The 20,760-nt window shown below is 46.4% G+C and overlaps 2 protein-coding genes across 2 annotated transcripts; one reads left to right on the top strand and one right to left on the bottom strand.

The window, feature by feature from the left end:
- Nucleotides 1-4,620: 4,620 nt before the first annotated feature.
- On the top strand, nt 4,621-10,648 carry LOC306765688 (chymotrypsin-like protease CTRL-1; the record flags this gene model as incomplete). Its single annotated transcript, XM_079253172.1, has 6 exons — nt 4,621-4,706; nt 4,889-5,010; nt 7,520-7,688; nt 7,775-8,040; nt 9,606-9,745; nt 10,382-10,648. The coding sequence occupies 6 exons, from the start codon at nt 4,621-4,623 to the stop codon at nt 10,646-10,648; spliced, it is 1,050 nt and encodes a 349-aa protein (XP_079109298.1).
- A 281-nt stretch (nt 10,649-10,929) lies between these two features.
- jmjd8 (jumonji domain containing 8) lies at nt 10,930-19,799 on the bottom strand (the record flags this gene model as incomplete). Its single annotated transcript, XM_079253273.1, has 9 exons — nt 10,930-11,162; nt 12,728-12,862; nt 13,761-13,828; nt 13,988-14,107; nt 17,719-17,787; nt 17,866-17,962; nt 19,142-19,190; nt 19,463-19,558; nt 19,705-19,799. The coding sequence occupies 9 exons, from the start codon at nt 19,797-19,799 to the stop codon at nt 11,082-11,084; spliced, it is 810 nt and encodes a 269-aa protein (XP_079109399.1). The 3' UTR covers nt 10,930-11,081.
- Nucleotides 19,800-20,760: the final 961 nt, after the last annotated feature.

Here is a 20,760-nt window from a genome sequence, read left to right as displayed (position 1 = left end):
GTCCGGCCGTTACCGGAAGGTGCAGAAGGTCCGGCCGTTACCGGAAAGTGCGGCCGTTACCGGAAGGTCCAGAAGGTCCGGCCGTGACCAGAAGGTGCGGCCGTTACCAGAAGATCCAGCTGCACGTCTACGAAACAGCCGGTTTGTGAACATCTGCAGGTGTCGTATGAAAGAGGAAATTCATGCACCTGTTGTAAAAATGTCCTCATGATGTAAAAATGAATCTGAATATGATGAATAAAGCACCATAAATATCGGTCACAACAGTTCTGTTTCCACTGGAAGCTCTACGGATACTGAATACATTATAAAGAGTTATAATAAAAACAGACTACGAGCGGTTCTGGTCGCCGCCGGATTCTCTGCAAATTTCCAGCTCAGAGTTCCCAAATTTTTTGTCATTTCCTGGAATTCCCAGTTCTGAGGACAACTGGAATACACCATCCCTCCAAGCGGACACACCTCCTTTATTTCCTTCATTAGAGTTTCTTCGTGACGTCTCCGTCTGGTTTCTGAGTGGGTATTTTCACCTTCAGGTGCCGTTGGAGTTACCAAACCTGGAAATGTTTCACACAATAAAACCGCCATGTTTTTTTTTCTACATGTTGGTTTCAGTCTTTTATACAAACATCTGCCGTCTCCCTGCAGGGTATTTAGCAGATCCCTGACAGTGTCATGCTGGCTGAGGTAATGTCATGTAAATGTCATCAGCAGGTGTGTACTTTCCACAGCCAGTTGCTGTAACGAGGTATGCACCATCTTCAGTACGTCACGATTCGATTAACAGTTATCAAGATTTTCATGCATCTTTTTTCACATTGAGAGTTTTTTTTCCTGTTCGGTGGAAACATTTATACAACTTTATACTCCATTCAGTATTCATTCATTCAGGTAGCCAAAAAAGTTCATGTCTTTTATTTAATTAGAACCAGAAATAAATCAACACATATCAAACAAGTTTTTCATGTTGTCTTTAAATGTTTCCCTGGATTCTTCAGAAAATATGTGTTAGTGATGTTTAGGAACAACAAGCTCGTCTAACTGGGCTGAAACACAGCTGCCATCACGTTTGTAGTTTTACTAAACATCTTCCGTACGCTGGAAGTCTGGTCCAGGTCTCGTCTGTCCTCGTGTCCATAAAAGCCAAAAATGTTTCCAAACGCTGCCTTCAGGCCTGACGAGGAAATCTCAGCTCTGTAACAGTAGCTGCAAGGCTAACTGCTAGCTTCCTGCTAACTGCTAGCTTTCTGATAGCTGCTTGTTTCCTGCTAGCTTCCTGCTAACTGCTATTTTTCTGATAGCTTTCTACTAGCTGCTAGTTTCCTGCTAGCTACTAGTTTCCCACTAACTGCTAGCTTTCTGATAGCTGCTAGCTTCTTGCTAGCTGCTAGCTTCCTGCTAACTGCTAGCTTCCTGATAGCTTTCTGCTAGCTGCTAGTTTCCTGCTAACTGCTAGTTTCCTGCTAGCTGCTAGCTTCCTGCTAACTGCTAGCTTCCTGATAGCTTTCTACTAGATGCTAGCTTCCTGCTAACTGCTAGCTTCCTACTGCTAGCTTTCTGATAGCTGCTAGTTTCCTGCTAGCTTCCTGCTAACTGCTAGTTTCCTGATAGCTTTCTACTAGCTGCTAGCTTTCTACTAGCTGCTAGCTTCCTGCTAGCTGCTAGCTTCCTGCTAGCTGCTAGCTTCCTGTTAGCAGCTGGCTTCCCGCTAACTCTTACTGTTTGCCGTCCGGACACTGCAGGGAGACGTGCTTCCATTCCGTCTCTCTACACTTTAATGTTCCTGCCTCATTTTACAGCTACGTTTCTGTCATTTAATCATGAAAAAATAATTACTAATGATAACTGAATCTGCATGTTGCATTGCAAAGAATCTACTAAATAGTTAATCAGTTTCTCTCAAACTGTCTCAGGACAAAGATCTCAGCCCTGGTCCAGTTAGCCTGGAACCATCTGGACCTGCAGTCTGGTTCTGGTTCAGTCTTGCAAGATGCTTCTTTGCCTGACATGCTGGAGAGGAAACGGGTCCAGAGCCCAGACTTCATCCTGACTGCAGGAACCAGGTCTCGGCGTGGTCCAGACTTCATCCTGACTGCAGGAACCAGGTCTCTGCGTGGTCCAGACTTCATCCTGACTGCAGGAACCAGGTCTCGGCGTGGTCCAGATCTCATCCTGACTGCAGGAACCAGGTCTCTGCGTGGTCCAGACTTCATCCTGACTGCAGGAACCAGGTCCCGGCGTGGTCCAGACTTCATCCTGACTGCAGGAACCAGGTCTCGGCGTGGTCCAGACTTCATCCTGACTGCAGGAACCAGGTCTCTGCGTGGTCCAGACTTCATCCTGACTGCAGGAACCAGGTCTCTGCGTGGTCCAGACTTCATCCTGACTGCAGGAACCAGGTCTCGGCGTGGTCCAGACTTCATCCTGACTGCAGGAACCAGGTCTCGGCGTGGTCCAGATCTCATCCTGACTGCAGGAACCAGGTCTCTGCATGGTCCAGACTTCATCCTGACTGCAGGAACCAGGTCTCGGCGTGGTCCAGACTTCATCCTGACTGCAGGAACCAGGTCTCGGCGTGGTCCAGATCTCATCCTGACTGCAGGAACCAGGTCTCTGCGTGGTCCAGACTTCATCCTGACTGCAGGAACCAGGTCTCGGCGTGGTCCAGACTTCATCCTGACTGCAGGAACCAGGTCTCGGCGTGGTCCAGATCTCATCCTGACTGCAGGAACCAGGTCTCGGCGTGGTCCAGACTTCATCCTGACTGCAGGAACCAGGTCTCGGCGTGGTCCAGACTTCATCCTGACTGCAGGAACCAGGTCTCGGCGTGGTCCAGACTTCATCCTGACTGCAGGAACCAGGTCTCGGCGTGGTCCAGACTTCATCCTGACTGCAGGAACCAGGTCTCTGCGTGGTCCAGACTTCATCCTGACTGCAGGAACCAGGTCTCTGCGTGGTCCAGACTTCATCCTGACTGCAGGAACCAGGTCTCGGCGTGGTCCAGACTTCATCCTGACTGCAGGAACCAGGTCTCTGCGTGGTCCAGACTTCATCCTGACTGCAGGAACCAGGTCTCGGCGTGGTCCAGATCTCATCCTGACTGCAGGAACCAGGTCTCTGCGTGGTCCAGACTTCATCCTGACTGCAGGAACCAGGTCTCTGCGTGGTCCAGACTTCATCCTGACTGCAGGAACCAGGTCCCGGCGTGGTCCAGACTTCATCCTGACTGCAGGAACCAGGTCTCGGCGTGGTCCAGACTTCATCCTGACTGCAGGAACCAGGTCTCGGCGTGGTCCAGACTTCATCCTGACTGCAGGAACCAGGTCTCTGCGTGGTCCAGACTTCATCCTGACTGCAGGAACCAGGTCTCGGCGTGGTCCAGACTTCATCCTGACTGCAGGAACCAGGTCTCGGCGTGGTCCAGATCTCATCCTGACTGCAGGAACCAGGTCTCTGCATGGTCCAGACTTCATCCTGACTGCAGGAACCAGGTCTCGGCGTGGTCCAGACTTCATCCTGACTGCAGGAACCAGGTCTCGGCGTGGTCCAGATCTCATCCTGACTGCAGGAACCAGGTCTCTGCGTGGTCCAGACTTCATCCTGACTGCAGGAACCAGGTCTCGGCGTGGTCCAGACTTCATCCTGACTGCAGGAACCAGGTCTCGGCGTGGTCCAGATCTCATCCTGACTGCAGGAACCAGGTCTCGGCGTGGTCCAGACTTCATCCTGACTGCAGGAACCAGGTCTCGGCGTGGTCCAGACTTCATCCTGACTGCAGGAACCAGGTCTCGGCGTGGTCCAGACTTCATCCTGACTGCAGGAACCAGGTCTCGGCGTGGTCCAGACTTCATCCTGACTGCAGGAACCAGGTCTCTGCGTGGTCCAGACTTCATCCTGACTGCAGGAACCAGGTCTCTGCGTGGTCCAGACTTCATCCTGACTGCAGGAACCAGGTCTCGGCGTGGTCCAGACTTCATCCTGACTGCAGGAACCAGGTCTCTGCGTGGTCCAGACTTCATCCTGACTGCAGGAACCAGGTCTCGGCGTGGTCCAGACTTCATCCTGACTGCAGGAACCAGGTCCCGGCGTGGTCCAGACTTCATCCTGACTGCAGGAACCAGGTCTCGGCGTTGTCCAGATCTCATCCTGACTGCAGGAACCAGGTCTCGGCGTGGTCCAGACTTCATCCTGACTGCAGGAACCAGGTCTCGGCATGGTCCAGATCTCATCCTGACTGCAGGAACCAGGTCTCGGCGTGGTCCAGACTTCATCCTGACTGCAGGAACCAGGTCTCGGCGTGGTCCAGACTTCATCCTGACTGCAGGAACCAGGTCTCGGCGTGGTCCAGACTTCATCCTGACTGCAGGAACCAGGTCTCGGCGTGGTCCAGACTTCATCCTGACTGCAGGAACCAGGTCTCGGCATGGTCCAGATCTTATCCTGACTGCAGGAACCAGGTCTCGGCGTGGTCCAGATCTTATCCTGACTGCAGGAACCAGACCGGCTGTAGTTCTTGCTGCGGTTGGACGTCATTGTGTTCATGAAGGCGTAGGTGCATTTCTGAGTCCTGAGGATCTGGGTCCCCCATGTTGTGCAGGTCTATGCTGGTGTGTACACAACATGTCAGCGTTTCTTTTAACTATTAACATCGTGGGTCTGGACGGAGGCAGAAGTCTTCCAGCTGCCGGACATCTGAAGGTTCTGAGGTGAGTTTCAGACCCGGTCTGGTTGAAGAAAGAGAAGATCTGAGCTGCTAGAAAAGCTGCTCTTAGTTCCAGTTTTACGGTGGGTCCATAAATGCATCACAGCTGACGGTTTCCTCTCTCCTACCTGCTGGGTTAGGGTTACCTAACCCTACCTGCTGACTCCGTCCTCCTGGATGTTTTAGACTCGACACACTCTGCATCTTAGGACCACCGACCTCCCCGTCCCGGCAGCCGGACGTCTCGGAGAATCTCACCATGACGGTCACACTGCCGACAGTCCTGCTGTGGGTCGTCATGGTGACAGGTGAGTCCATCAGAACATGTTCTACTGGTCATTTTATGATGTTTTTACCGAGCATGATCACATGGTAACTAATAACACAGACCGAGGACTAACTGATATCAAAAGGTTTTATTACATAGTTTATTAAATTGTTGATGGTTACGAGTTTAGACGAAGTTAATAAAATGATCCAAGAACATATCAGATATAATCATATCAGTTATGATGAACATAATGATGGCGCTGCCAAGGACTGCTGAAGTCAAACTTTTTTTATAAAGCACTTTTCATACAACCTGGTCCAATGTGCTTTACATAATAAAAGCAAACTGATGTTTTAAACTTGTGTGAAGGTTTTAAATTTATTCAAAGTTTGATTACGCAGCTGATTGTTCAGATAAACAGCTAAAAAACTCCTAAAATCAACCCTAAAACAAAAGTTTATTCTCATTTCTGGCAATAAAACGGCATTTCGGGGTCTGAAATGCCTGAAAACTCCCCAACATTTGTGTTTTTAGGTGCTCATGACATAATTGTGCAACAGCGCCACATTTTTCAGCATTTTGCTTTTTAGTTATGATTAATTACATTACATTGTGCAGTTAATCCTGATAATAATCGTTCAGTGAAATAAAATAAAAAAACCATCTCCTTTGACTTGTCAGCCTCGCAGAGTTCAAGATTCTCGTGTTTTTTCCTTGTTTCTTTGTTTTCAAAGTGTGATTTTACATTTAACTTAGCTTTTCATGATATTTGCTTCTTTTTTGTAAAAACACACTGATACTTAAAGAGGTAAAGGAAGTTAAAATGTTTTTGTTTTCTGTTCTGACCACAGGAAGCGATGCACAGCTAAATGGTGAGTTTTTATTTAAATATTTTTAATCAACACTTTAAGCTGTTTGTTCTTCATGTTTAATCCTGATTTGATTCAGAAAGTTGTTTGTTCTTTTTGTTTGCTTGCTCTTCAGGTTTAGCTTTATATCTGAGGTTTAATGGTGTGTTTGGCTTGACTCAGAGGTTGTATCTAGAAATCTCCAACCATCTTTAATGGATGAAGTCGGAACTAGTGAGACTTTCTCGACTTTAAGTCAGAAAATCCAACTTCAGAGTGCAAATTGAACATATACATGGATTTGAGGCTCTTCTATGTTTTCCAACATATTAATCCATCTGTCGACTTCCAGAAATCTGACATGATGCTAGGTGTTAGCCTAATGCTAACAGGCTAAATGTTAGCTTTAGCTGGGAGGATTTGTTTGTAAACTGGATAAACTGGTTTTTCATCTTCTCTGTTTATCACCACAGATTTGTGCGTGTTCTGCTCTTTGTTTCTATGGCAACAGTAAAAATTTGCTCTGATGCTAACTTTGCTAACAAGAAGTTTTACTTGTTTTCAGATAATTCATAATTTAGACATAAACTACGGAAGTTTCAGAACGTTATTTATAACACAGTTAAATAAAAAATGCAAACCAACCACACAGAACCTGATGTCAAAGCATATTGTTTTTTTAGATCTGATGCTGTCCCCTAGCGGCAGCTAACTGAGCGATACCCGCATGATGCAATGTTTTTTATTTTTTATTGATAATGGTACTTTTTGCCACTTAAAGTTGCAGTTTGAAACAAACTCAAAGATCAATGACAGAAAAGCTTTAGAAACTTTCAACTGGTATCTTATCACTTCACTAAAATATATATTTATTATCTGCATTTATTTCTCCTCACTGTGGTTCCAGATACATGGCAGCTGCCACCACATTTCCTACAGTGTCTCTGAAAGGACAAAAAACTCAATGTGAAGCTTAAAAACTGCAGATCTGTTTTTGGTAGGAGTGCGAGCATTGTTTGGGTATGTAACAAAGTACCATAGAAGAAGACAGTTGTCACCTGTCGTGCATCATGAGGCCACTAGACCCTCTCACAAAACAGCTTTCTGTCTGGAAGGATTTTGGCCAACGACAGCCACCGTATTTTCACAATCCTTCATTTCCTTCCATTTTCATCACTAATGTCAGTAAATCCGCATACTGGAGCTTTTTAAGAAAAATTCTTCACTATAAGAGTAATATGACTCAAACTTGATTTATAAAATTATATCAATTATATGAGATAAGATGAAAATAAAATTTTAGGAAGGATAAATAGATTTAAATGAAAACAATAAAAAATAATTACATTACTCAGACGTATTGCTGGAACCTGCTCTAAACGTCATGCGATCTGATCATGTGACTCGTGGATGCAGTTTTATGGCCTGAAACTCTCAGGAGTTAAAACAAACTGCGTGTTTGGTATCAACACAGTGGTATTTTTGATATTCATGAAATGATTTAATGTGATAGATATCGTCGTATCGGCAAACAGAGCCGTAAAATGACTCCTCACAGAGGCAAACGTCCGCTGCTGTCCACCTCATCTGCCTACCTGGATGCACCACACCTGCTCGTGCACGCTCTCTGCTTCTTACCTGGTGATCTGGTCTGTCTGCGTAAGTAAACAAAGCAGACCTGCGCTGGTTTTCCTGCAGACTGCGGCATTGCTCCGCTCAACAACGGTGAAACCCGGATTGTAGGAGGTGAGGATGCTCCTGCAGGGTCCTGGCCCTGGCAGGCCAGTCTGCACATCGGATCCACGCTCTGCGGAGGCTCCCTGATCAGCAACCAGTGGGTCCTGAGTGCTGCTCAGTGTTTCCCCAGGTGAGACCCGACACACACCCAGTCTGAAGCTGCTTGGCTCTGCAGGAACCAGTCCAACGGACCGCCTCCTCCTCCTGTTTTCTCAGCGATTCAGACGTGACTGTTTATCTGGGGCGAAACGTCCAGCAAGGTGAGAACTCCAATGAGGTGTCCCGTTCAGTCTCCCGGGTCATCAAGCATCTCGAGTATGACGACAAGACGAAGGAAAATGACGTGGCTCTGCTGGAACTGGACTCGCCGGTAAAGTTCACGGACTACATCAGACCCGTGTGTCTGGCGGCAGAAAGAAGCTTCTTCGTGGATGGTCTGAGCTGCTGGATCAGCGGCTGGGGAGACGTCCAGACTGATGGGGGTGAGCACGAGGTTCACTTCTTCTACACGATGCAACAGTCTGAGTAACATGTAGACATTAACATAGAACCAGTATGTGAAGGGGTCCAGTTCCCAGGAGCTTCAATATCTGGTCTGAACGCTTTTATTCGTCATAAAGCTGCCAGAAACTTCCTGTGGTTTCTACCAGAGATGCCTGCTGGTTGTGATGGTTACGTTGATATCCTGCTGGTCTGTGACACAAACACACTCCTAAACCAGTGTTTACTTTCCATTTTCTGTCTGGGATCAGGTTTTCCTGCTCTGGGATCAGGTTTTTCTCCTCAGGGATCGGGTTTTTACTGCACTGGGATCAGGTTTTACTGCTCTGGGATCAGGTTTTACTGCTCTGGGATCGGGTTTTTACTGCACTGAGATCAGGTTTTACTCCTCTGGGATCAGGTTTTTCTGCATTGGGATCGGGTTTTCCTCCTCTGGGATCGGGTTTTCCTGCACTGGGATCATGTTTTCCTCCTCTGGGATCAGGTTTTTCTGCATTGGGATCGGGTTTTCCTCCTCTGGGATTGGGTTTTCCTGCACTGGGATCAGGTTTTCCTCCTCTGGGATCAGGTTTTTCTGCATTGGGATCAGGTTTTCCTTCTCTGGGATCGGGTTTTTCTGCATTGGGATCGGGTTTTCCTCCTCTGGGGTCAGGTTTTTCTGCATTGGGATCAGGTTTTCCTTCTCTGGGATCGGGTTTTCCTGCATTGGGATCGGGTTTTCCTCCTCTGGGATCGGGTTTTCCTGCATTGGGATCGGGTTTTCCTGCATTGGGATCGGGTTTTCCTCCTCTGGGATCGGGTTTTCCTGCATTGGGAATCTGGTTTTACTGCTCTGGGATCAGGTTTTTCTGCATTGGGATCAGGTTTTCCTCCTCTGGGGTCAGGTTTTTCTGCATTGGGATCAGGTTTTCCTTCTCTGGGATCGGGTTTTCCTGCATTGGGATCGGGTTTTCCTCCTCTGGGATCGGGTTTTCCTGCATTGGGATCGGGTTTTCCTCCTCTGGGGTCAGGTTTTTCTGCATTGGGATCAGGTTTTCCTTCTCTGGGATCGGGTTTTCCTGCATTGGGATCGGGTTTTCCTCCTCTGGGATCGGGTTTTCCTGCATTGGGATCGGGTTTTACTGCTCTGGGATCAGGTTTTCCTCCTCTGGGATCGGGTTTTACTCCTCTGGGATCGGGTTTTCCTCCTCTGGGATCGGGTTTTACTGCACTGGGATCAAGTTTTCCTGCTCTGGGATCAGGTTTTCCTGGACTGGGATCAGGTTTTCCTGGACTGGGATCAGGTTGTACCTTTTGGGGTTTTCTCTAGGCTGGGGTCTGGATCTGCGGTCCCTGAAGTCCAGTCCTGCAGGTTTTAGACGTTTGTTTTAACACACTTGGACATGAGGAACAGTTTTTCCTCGGATCAGCGTCCTGGACAATCTGTCCACATGAGGACAATGTTTTCCCACATCTTTCCGTCCTCTGGAGGACAAACGATCCCATGACTTCCAGTTAGCTGCTCCGATTTCTGATTCTGGTCTCATGGATCTGTTTTCCTGTCCAGTTGTTCTTCCTCCTCCTCAGCAGCTGCAGCAGGTCAGCGTCCCCATCGTGTCCAACATCCAGTGCAACGCCGCCTACGGTTCCATCACACCCAGCATGATCTGCGCTGGTCCCAGTATAACAGGAAAAGGCTTCTGCCAGGTGGGTTCTGATCCGTCTGCAGCTCACCAGGACCAGGATGCAGGTTTTGCTTCAGACTCCAGACCAGGATGCAGGTTTTACTTCAGACTCCAGACCAGGATGCAGGCTTTACTTCAGACTCCAGACCAGGATGCAGGTTTTGCTTCAGACTCCAGACCAGGATGCAGGTTTTACTTCAGACTCCAGACCAGGATGCAGGTTTTGCTTCAGACTCCAGACCAGGATGCAGGCTTTACTTCAGACTCCAGACCAGGATGCAGGCTTTACTTCAGACTCCAGACCAGGATGCAGGTTTTGCTTCAGACTCCAGACCAGGATGCAGGTTTTACTTCAGACTCCAGACCAGGATGCAGGTTTTGCTTCAGACTCCAGACCAGGATGCAGGTTTTGCTTCAGACTCCAGACCAGGATGCAGGTTTTACTTCAGACTCCAGACCAGGATGCAGGTTTTGCTTCAGACTCCAGACCAGGATGCAGGTTTTGCTTCAGACTCCAGACCAGGATGCAGGTTTTGCTTCAGACTCCAGACCAGGATGCAGGTTTTGCTTCAGACTCCAGACCAGGATGCAGGTTTTGCTTCAGACTCCAGACCAGGATGCAGGTTTTACGCGATGCCACCTCCATGTCTGTGTGCAGAAGGACTTTGGAGGTCCGTTGGTGACTCTGAACGGCAGCAGGTGGGTCCAGGCCGGAGTGGCGAGCTTCGCGACGGGCTGCGGTTATCCCAAATTCCCCGGAGTTTTTACCCGGGTGTCTCGGTACCAGTCCTGGATCAGCGAACATGTTGGGGAGAACCAGCTGGGCTTCATCACCGTCTTCAGTTCATCCAGCCAAGCGTCTCCCATCAGCATCCTGTCAGTAGTCCTGTCTGTCCTCGTCTCTCTGCGTCCATCCTCCCTCTGACGGTTTAATCCAGCGAGGACTCTGTCAGACTTTTCCCTCAGCTTATCGATCAGATTTGTTTTTATCTTTAAATAAATCACCAGGCAGCAGATTTAATCATTTCAGATTTTATTTTTAATTATATAATTTATTATTCTAACATTTTATATCAGAATCCACAAACACACCTTAAATGTGCTTCAATCGGAAAACGTTTCCAGTCTCCATGGAGACATTTCCTGCTTTGGTCTTTAAACTGTATTTTCAGATTTCTATAATGGAAAAAAAACGTTGCATTCTTGTTGCATTCAAGTGCAAAAATCTGATAAGTCACTGGATTTACACAAATGTTTCACAGAAGATAAAAGAAAGAATTTAAAAAAATCAACTTTTTGCCCCCCCCAGAAGTTTTCTTTACTTCCTGTCGGCCTGCAACACAAACTCCGTTACGAGTTTATCCCAGGAAGGTGGAGATGAAGACGCTGGTGTCCAGGTTGAGGGTGGCGTGCCACCAGCGGTCAGGAAAATACAGCACCTGCATGAAAAACGTGCAGCCTGATGGTAACGGTTAACGACTAGTGGACGTCACAGCTAGCAGTAACGTTACGACTAGCAAATACATCACGGCTAGCGGATGCTACAGCTAACGGCTAGTGGAGATATTTTACAGCTAGCCGACATCATGGTTAACTGACATTATGGCTAGGCGACGTTGCAGTTAGCTGACGTCATGGCTAGGGGACGTTGCGGTTAGCTGACGTCATGGCTAGGGGACGTTGCGGTTAGCTGACGTCATGGCTAGGGGACGTTGCGGTTAGCTGACGTCATGGCCAGGGGACGTTGCGGTTAGCTGACGTCATGGCTAGGGGACGTTGCAGTTAGCTGACGTCATGGCTAGGGGACATTGCAGTTAGCTGACGTCATGGCTAGGGGACGTTGCGGTTAGCTGACGTCATGGCTAGGGGACGTTGCGGTTAGCTGACGTCATGGCTAGGGGACGTTGCGGTTAGCTGACGTCATGGCTAGGGGACGTTGCGGTTAGCTGACGTCATGGCTAGGGGACGTTGCGGTTAGCTGACGTCATGGCTAGGGGACGTTGCGGTTAGCTGACGTCATGGCTAGGGGACTTTGCGGTTAACTGACGTCATGGCTAGGGGACTTTGCGGTTAGCTGACGTCATGGCTAGGGGACTTTGCGGTTAGCTGACGTCATGGCTAGGGGACTTTGCGGTTAGCTGACGTCATGGCTAGGGGACTTTGCGGTTAGCTGACGTCATGGCTAGGGGACGTTGCGGTTAGCTGACATTATGGCTAGGGGACTTTGCGGTTAGCTGACGTCATGGCTAGGGGACTTTGCGGTTAGCTGATGTCATGGCTAGGGGACGTCGCGGTTAGCTGACGTCATGGCTAGGGGACGTCGCGGTTAGCTGACGTCACGGCTAGGGGACGTTGCGGTTAGCTGACATTATGGCTAGGGGACTTTGCGGTTAGCTGACGTCATGCTAGGGGACATTGGACTTGTCTGAAATTTTGCTTCGACAATGTTTTGATAACAAAACATTTCATAGTCCTCCAACTGATCATGTTAATTTATATTTTGAAACATAAAATTAAAGTTTTACTGGTAAGAGGAAACATTTAACTGTGGTTTAAATTAATATTTGTCCAAGTTTAAATGAATTATCTTTATTTTTCTGTAGAAACATCACTCAGTACAAACACTGTCTATTAAATTAGAGGGATACATTTCTGTTTAATGTTTTGTTTTTTAAACTTTTATTGGAGACTTTACTGTGAGATTTTTTCTCTTTTGTTTCTGTTGACATCAGTTGAAAAGTTGTAAATGTTGCACTTGTTCCCTAAATGTACTGTAAAAGTACCGAAATGTGAGCTTAAAACTAAGACGCGAACCAACTGGGAAATTAGCCGACCGCCACAGCTCGAATGGTTCTTAAGTTCATGTTTCGCTTAAATGAGCTTCTGATTTAGTGACTGAAGGAGAAAAAGAATTTACAGTAACGTGAACCTGACGGGATTCCTCATGTTCAGGTGTTTGGATCAGAGATGGTTCTGAGATGGAAGATCAGCAGCCTGGTCTCACCTCTCCTGGTCTGATGGTGCACTCCAGCGGAGCCTCGCTCTTCGGCAGGTTGGGGTAGGTCTCCATCAGCCAGGACAGGGTGGTCCGGTTGGGGTGAAAATGAGGCTCCATGTCAGGTGGGTAGAGGAACCAGCGCTGTTTGACCAACAAGAAGAATTTTAAGTTTTTTTTCTTTATTCTCAGCTTTTATTTTAAAGCCGAGTGAAAATATTCATCACAGCAGATTAATTCTGAATATTTAATGAAATGTTAATGTTGCAGTCTTTTAATACGGCTGTAAAATATTAAAATAAATGTGGGGATAAAAAGAAATACTAATATATCTTCACATTTGTTGATAGAACTCTGTTATATTGGCTCACGTCTATCAGGTTCACTTGCTTATTAATCAGCCAAGCAACACGTTTAGTCATGTTGACCTGCTGAAGTTCCAACTGGATGAGGAAGGAAGGAGATTTAGGCTGTGGGTCAAAATCCCAGAAAACATCCCGTCTTCAGCAGCTGTCTGGACCAGAAGATGGAAAAACTGGTCTGATGAGTCTCCAGTTCAGATCCACGTCCACATGGTAGGATCTGAATCTGCTGGAAACATCATGACAACATGGATCCATCCTGCCGTCAGGATCAGAATCTGCTGCTTGTGGGACGGTGCAGGTCTGAGCACAGCGTAGCATCTTCTGGTGGATACGTCCAGCAGGATGATGCACCACGTCACACAACCATCACAGCAAGTATCAGAAATCTGGCTCCGGTGACGAGGACGATCATTCAGCCACGTTTCCTTTCCCACTCTGCTTTTCCTGTGAACTTTTGTTCTGATCCAATCAGGTTTGAGGATAAAACATCCGAACTGTCTTCAGAAAGCCGAGGTGGGGGTAAAAATGTTGCTGGATCCTGGTTTTGTCACGTCAGCGAGCCAAAATCATCATTTTGTTTCTGCTCATTGGAAACTCGGCAGGTTCGGTTGTTATGGAACAGAAATCACTAGAAGATCCAGGAAACCAGTCTGAGAGGCTGGTCCTGGTCCTGTTACCTTTCTTCCATAGATGACCTCAGAGTAACCCGGACCGTGCCAGTGGAACGGGACACCAGTTCCCGGACCTGAGGAAGAGGAGGGATGCTCTGATTGGTCAGATGTGATATGAAAAGCGTCTCAGTGACCGATCAGAAAGATTGATTGGAAGACATTTAAACTGCGTTCGTCTCTGTGAGGCAGCAGGAGGAAGTTAAACGTTTATCTGTTGCTCTTCGCTCTCTAACCTGCGATCCCGAAGCTGTACGCTCCGTTGGTGTGAGGAAGGACGAACGGCGGCGGCTCGTACTGGTCCAGTAGACTCTGCCACTCGGTCAGGTTGTTGTCTCCGAAGAAGTACAGCGTCTCTGTGGCGAAGACGAAGACGGATGAAGTCCTCCAGCAAGGTTTACACACTCGCTTGATTTCACTAAGCCAACGACACCAGAACATCCTGCTTCCAGAGACACTCGGTCTGCTCTGATCCTGTATCGGATCGATACTGTGCTGGGTCGATCCGATACAGGATCGATACTGTGCTGGGTCGATCCGATACGGCATCGATACTGTGCTGGGTCGATCCGATACGGCATCGATACTGTGCTGGGTCGATCCGATACAGGATCGATACTGTGCTGGGTCGATCCGATACGGGGTCGATCCGATACGGCATCGATACTGTACTGGGTCGATCCGATACTGGGTCGATACTGTACTGGGTCGATCCGATACGGGATCGATACTGTGCTGGGTCGATCCGATACGGCATCGATACTGTGCTGGGTCGATCCGATACGGCATCGATACTGTGCTGGGTCGATCCGATACAGGATCGATACTGTGCTGGGTCGATCCGATACAGGATCGATACTGTGCTGGGTCGATCCGATAGAGGATCGATACTGTGCTGGGTCGATCCGATAGAGGATCGATACTGTACTGGGTCGATCCGATACGGGGTCGATCCGATACGCCATCAATACTGTACTGGGTCGATCCGATACTGGGTCGATACTGTACTGGGTCGATCCGATACGGGGTCGATCCGATACGGGGTCGATCCGATACGGCATCGATACTGTGCTGGGTCGATCCGATACTGGGTCGATCCGATAGAGGATCGATACTGTACTGGGTCGAGATCGAGACCCAAATCTGTGAGGACCAGGGTTCCCCACCCAGCTCTGTCCTTCCTCAGCATGAACGTGATTGGTTGTTTGTCTCTCTGTGATGGACGTGTGATGAGGGACGGTTATTGTTATGGACAAGGTGGGCGACCACCCAGACGTAATCTGTTTGGGGGCGGATGAGCGCCATCAGAAATTTTATTTATTTTTTTAATACGGCTCATTTCCACATGAAGTTAATGGACGCTGGGTGCTACTGTCATGTCAACTCGCTGCTGAGAGTCACGTCTGCTGGTTGTGTGTGTGTCGGTAGAAAAGACGGGGGGAGGATCAACTCGTATCTGCAGAGGTTGTGAGCAGGTTAGTCTCACTGTGAGGAAAAGTAAGGAGGGGGACGGGGATAGACTGACCTCTTATGATCACACACACACACACACACACACACACACTGCTGTTTCCAAATAAATTATATTTCATTCATAAAATTAACGTTTTATTAAATCTCTTGAGTTATTATGTGAAAATGTTATAAAAAAGAAAACACAACTCTGCCTGTGTCAACATGAATTTGTTCACATGACATCAGTCTTAACTCTGGGTGTTTGATGGTGATGAAAAGGTGATGATAAGTCGAGTCAAGGGTGTATACTGGACAAAAGACCAAAGAAACCATCAGGCGCCCAGTTCAGGAAGAGAAGGAAAGAAGAAGAGGAGAAACGCTGAAAAGATGAAGGTCTCTATGAATGACGTTAAATGTGCATGTAATGAAACTCTAGCCTGTCCGCTATTTATATCCTCTAGCTAACATGTTGCCGCTTCGCCACAGAAGAAGACTGTTTGGTTTTTAGCTCTGCTGCAGCAACTATTAAAATCTGAGGCATGAAGTCACGCTGTTAATTATCACCAATAGACTGCTTTGTATTGCAACACAACTAGTGCAGGTTCACACGTTAGTCTGGGAATTTGGTAAACAGAAGTATGTCCTGACTGGAATTTTTAGTGCTATACGTGGATCTATGCTAACTTAAATAACTTATATAACATAAATGTGATGTCAGTATACATTGACATGACATTTTGCAATCTTTTTGTGGTTCTTTTTGAATAATTTGTAGTTATGATTAGTTAATGGGATGTTAACAAATAAGCATTTGTACATTGTTATGGTTTATTTTAATTGTGTAACTGATGCATATTAAGTGTGATTTAATTTACATATTTTATTTTAATTGTTAATTCAAGGGCACTTCTGAAATATGAGTTGGGTTGGTCGGGTGTGGAGGGCGCCGATGGGTGGTTCGCCAACGGTGTATAAACTAGCCAGGACCGCCTCTGTCTGTGATAGATGGTGACCTCTCCAGGTGCACCTGTCTCTCACCTGAGTTGGACTAAGCGTGTAGAACATAAATGATTTTAGAGTAAATGTCCATTTCTGCTGCCTTACGTACGTAAATGTGGCCGTTTGTTTAAAACGTTAGGAGTCTCTTTCCTCACACTTCTATGCATGTTTTACGTTGTCATGGTTGTTTAGTCAGACGATCCACTAGGGGGCAGTGCTGAGTTCACTACCTTGTTCAGACAGCTGTTGGTAGCGGTAACGCTCCGCCATAAAGGTGTTTATAACCTTCCAAAAACACCAGAAGAAGAATAAAACTGATTAAAAGGATGTTCTTTTGCGACGTTTTGTTGACGTCCTTTTCGTCTTCCCTGGTTCGTTACTTTCGTTGGTTTTATGTCAGCCATACAACTCCACACTGCCTCCTGGTGGATTCCAGTGGTGTTGCTCCATTTTCAGCGTCAAGTAGCTCGGCTCCTTGAAAACGGGACAAATTATGTTCGTTACGACACAGGAGACGGAGAAATTGTCCGTCCATCCGTCTTTTGCGCAGACTTAACCTGTCTGAGACCCAACCATAGACTGGATATAAAAGATGGCCGGAGCCTCCCTAACGTCATCCGTAGGTTTCTGAAGAGCTGAATTGAAGCTCGGTGGGCGGTTCCTACCATCGCCATCTTGGCAGGGGCATGCATGTCGTCTCGCCCGGAAAATACAAATATGGGCAAAGAGGTGGAGCTGAGAGGGGGGCTGTGAGCGTCATGGTGGATGATTGACATCAATTGAACGCCGAGCTTTCTGTAGCTAAGAGCTAACCGGGCTATGTTTATGTAACATGTTTATTTCTGTTGTAAACATGTTTATTTCTGCTGTGAAGTTGGTCTTTTTAACATGGGAGTCTATGGGGATTTGCTCTGTTTTGGAGCCCCTAGTGGATGAAGGGGGAACTGCAGTTTTTGGCTTCACTGTAACCGCCAGAGGTTGGCGCTTGGACCTGACTCAGAAAAGACCGTTGACATGGCAAAGCGAGGTGTTTCTGTGGGACATCACTCAGAAGTGGGACGGACAAATGAAAAATAAACTATTAAATGAAAATCTGGTTAAACAGATTTATTTAGGGGATTTTCTTTTTGTATCCTGAAAACTTTAAAACCAAAATGAAACAATTTTTACAGGTAAAAGACAAAATGCTTCTTTTTTCCTTTTGTTTTCATCAACCTCCAAACAAAAACCCCGCCGACCAGAACAAACGTGGACATTTACTGAAGAAACGTATTTGTTATTCACCTATCTATCCAGAAACTCACAAAACACTATGATTTTATCCTGTTCTGACAACTAAATCAGAAACCTTTGGACATTTATAAGATGAAGAGTTTCTGTCTCCAGAAGTTATAAATTGTGTTCATGGAGGAAATCTGCTCCATCCTGGATGTGATTCATCAGAAATCAGACTGACCAGAACAAACACCTGGTCACGCTGCCCCCTGCTGGCCACCTGCATGTTTTAACTCACCGCTGCCGAGCGCGTCTGTGGACTGAGGCCTTAGGAACACGTCCACGTACTCCTGGAAGAGAACCTCCACTGCAACAGATTGAAGCCAGTGAGTCAGGAACGTGTGTGTGCAGGTGATCGTACAGTTTCCGTGTCAGACGGGCTTACCTTTCCTGTAGGAGTACGTGTTGGCAGTGCTGAGCTTCACTCTGTAGGAGCCGTATTCCTCCAGCAGGCTGGACTTGGAGCACAGCAGCTGGAATTTCTGCAACAAACCCAGCAAGAAGTTTTTAATCCGGATCAGAGACACTTTTCTGTCATTTTCTGCAGCTTAAAACCTGTTTATGAAAAAACTGAAGCAAACTGGATGCATCCAAGAAGCCAGCTTGAGATGCTACTCTGCTCTTTTCAAGACATGAAGACGACCCAAAACAAGCCTGAAAATTTCTACAAAATACTGAGAATAGCTGTGATGATATATAAATACCAGCTGTAATCTAGACAACTACAGACATGACAACATGAGGAACTGAAGAAGACGACGGCAGAAAGACAAGAGACTGAAAACAAACACAAAACAAGGAAAATGTAAAAAAAAAAAAAAAAAAAAAAAAGTTTCATAAAAAGCTTTTAAAAACTGACATATCAGTTTCAAATATCTACAAAAAGTTTAAAAAAAAAAGACTAAAAACGGACTCCAAAGATATTTAAAATGACCACATATGGACAAAAAAAACAAACACTTTTTTTTTTTTTTTTTTAACAAACATAATCTTTGTAGAAGCTGAACTCTTTTAAGCCAATCAGCATGCAGACAGGATGTTTTCAGCCTCAGCCGTCAGATTACAAGTCTAAAATAAACGTATCAATAGCTGTATAAAAACTGGCCAGAAGAAAAATTTGTAGAAACATCACACAGATCAAACCGAAAACAGAATGAAAGTCTGACAGGAAGCGTCTTTATCATCACGTCCAGGTGAAAATACAGTAGTAGCGATGGTGATGAAGATGTGATGAATAATGGTATCATGGATCATTGTGGATTTAGAATCTCTGAATAAACACTACATGTTGTGTCTAGATTGTAAACTTCCTGGACGGATAGAAATACTGGAAAACCTCCGTAGATCAGCTGGAGAGAAAAATATTCATCACTATTTACCCCACAGTTCCACACTGATGAAGATGGATATAGAGATCTGGTGGAGTTTTAGAGGTAAAGGAGACAAAAAAAACAGATGAGGAAACTGAATATTTGAGCAGCTGCTGTTTAAAATGGACAATGTTCCCTCCTTCTGGTCCCCTGCAGTGACCTGACCACTGAGACTGGACCTGAACCAGTGTAAACCTTCAAACACAAGTCAGCAGGTGGAATTTTCCCTGGATAGTTATTTTAAACAAACCTCAGCGAACCTGTTTGACTTTCCCATGTTTGGATACGCACCGTGTTATCAGTGAGGCCTCTGAGGATGACCGGTCTGTTGTAGGCATATCTGCAGGAGGAAATTATTATCACATTTACTGGTCTGTAAATGTCTCCCAGTTCAACATCAGGAAAATCTAAGCTGCAGTTCCAGCAGAAAAAGTTTGATCCCAAACAAATGGCAGTCAACACCCTGAAGTCAGCAGTTTTACATGGGTTGCCATGGTGATATAGTCCATTTACAGCTTAGAGAAATTATATAAATATTTTACACCTGAAACCATACCAGTTTAACATGTTTATATTTGTAGAAGTTGCTATCGATCCGTTTTATTGATTTACCTTTCAATGAACTGTTGGTATGAAACCGAGGAGCTGTCCAGCACGTCGATGTTACACGGTCCTTCATCATCCAGCCGGAAATCTGCGGCCAGGTACCTGGACAGAGGCGCACGCGACGGTCAGAGCGCGTCCAGACAGCGCGAGCGCCGTGACCGGAGATGTAAAGACTGATATGTGATCAGAAGAACCTGTAAACTATTTCATTGGGAAAGTTTTGAGATAAACCAGGTATGTGAACTCACCATCCTCCTCCGTCACCCGCCGGCTGTGATGCGAGTCCGCCGGTCACGCGCAACAAAACACACCAGACCAGCCACCGCGCGGCCTTGTTTTCCATTCAGGACTTCCAGGCGGGAATTTCAGCCAGGTTGGAGGAAAACGGACTGTTTTATGTCCACATCTCACACAAACACCGTCTGAGAGCCGCGGCTGCTCGACTTCCTGCCTGACAACCAATCAGAAACCACCACATTCATCTGACCTGTGTTGCGTTCATGGTACGTCGGAATTACCACTTCTCAGGATGTTCCACTCCAAACTTTAAGTAGTTTTTTAAGCTCCATAAATGTGAATGGAACTGTTTGCATACCTGCTTGCTTACCGTGGTGTTACCAGAGGATTCCTTCAGGGGGCGCCTTATATTTGAGTTGCAGCTTAAATGATGCAACATGAAGACACTGATCATTTCAGACTTTGTCATCAAAACTAATTTTTTTCCTCGCTACCAACCATAGACCGTATATAAAAGATGGATGATGTACAGAGCCTTCGGTGGTTAAAAGGGAAGCCTATGTGGAAGTGCATAAAACTGCAGTTCCTCCTTCATCCACTAGGGGCTGCAATACAGAGCGAATCCCCATAGACTCCCATGTTAAAAAGACCAACTTCACATATTTACAGCAGAAATAAACATGTTTACAGCCTGGTTCAAAAATCCATCTTAGGTTTAATAGGTCAGGTTTACCTTCATGGCAACTGTGGGGGGAGTAAATTTTTTTTCTAACTTTTCTAGCGGGACAACGGGTACCTGTCAATCAAAAATACACACCCCTAAATATGACGAACTTCGAGATTAAATTACTTTTAAACAGCGAGTTAGAAAAAAATTCACTCCCCCACAGTTGGCATGAAGGTAAACCTGACCTATTAAACCTAAAATGGATTTTAGAACCAGGTTGTAAACATGTTTATTTCTACTGTGAAGTTGGTCTTTTTAACATGGGAGTCTATGGGGATTGGATCTGTTTTGCGGCCCCTAGTGGATGAAGGGGGAACTGCAGTTTTATGCACTTCCACAT

This window comes from Telmatherina bonti, assembly GCF_933228915.1.
Source record: "Telmatherina bonti genome assembly, chromosome: 14".
Lineage (NCBI taxonomy): Eukaryota > Metazoa > Chordata > Actinopteri > Atheriniformes > Telmatherinidae > Telmatherina > Telmatherina bonti.
This window is presented reverse-complemented; position numbering and strand designations above follow the sequence as displayed.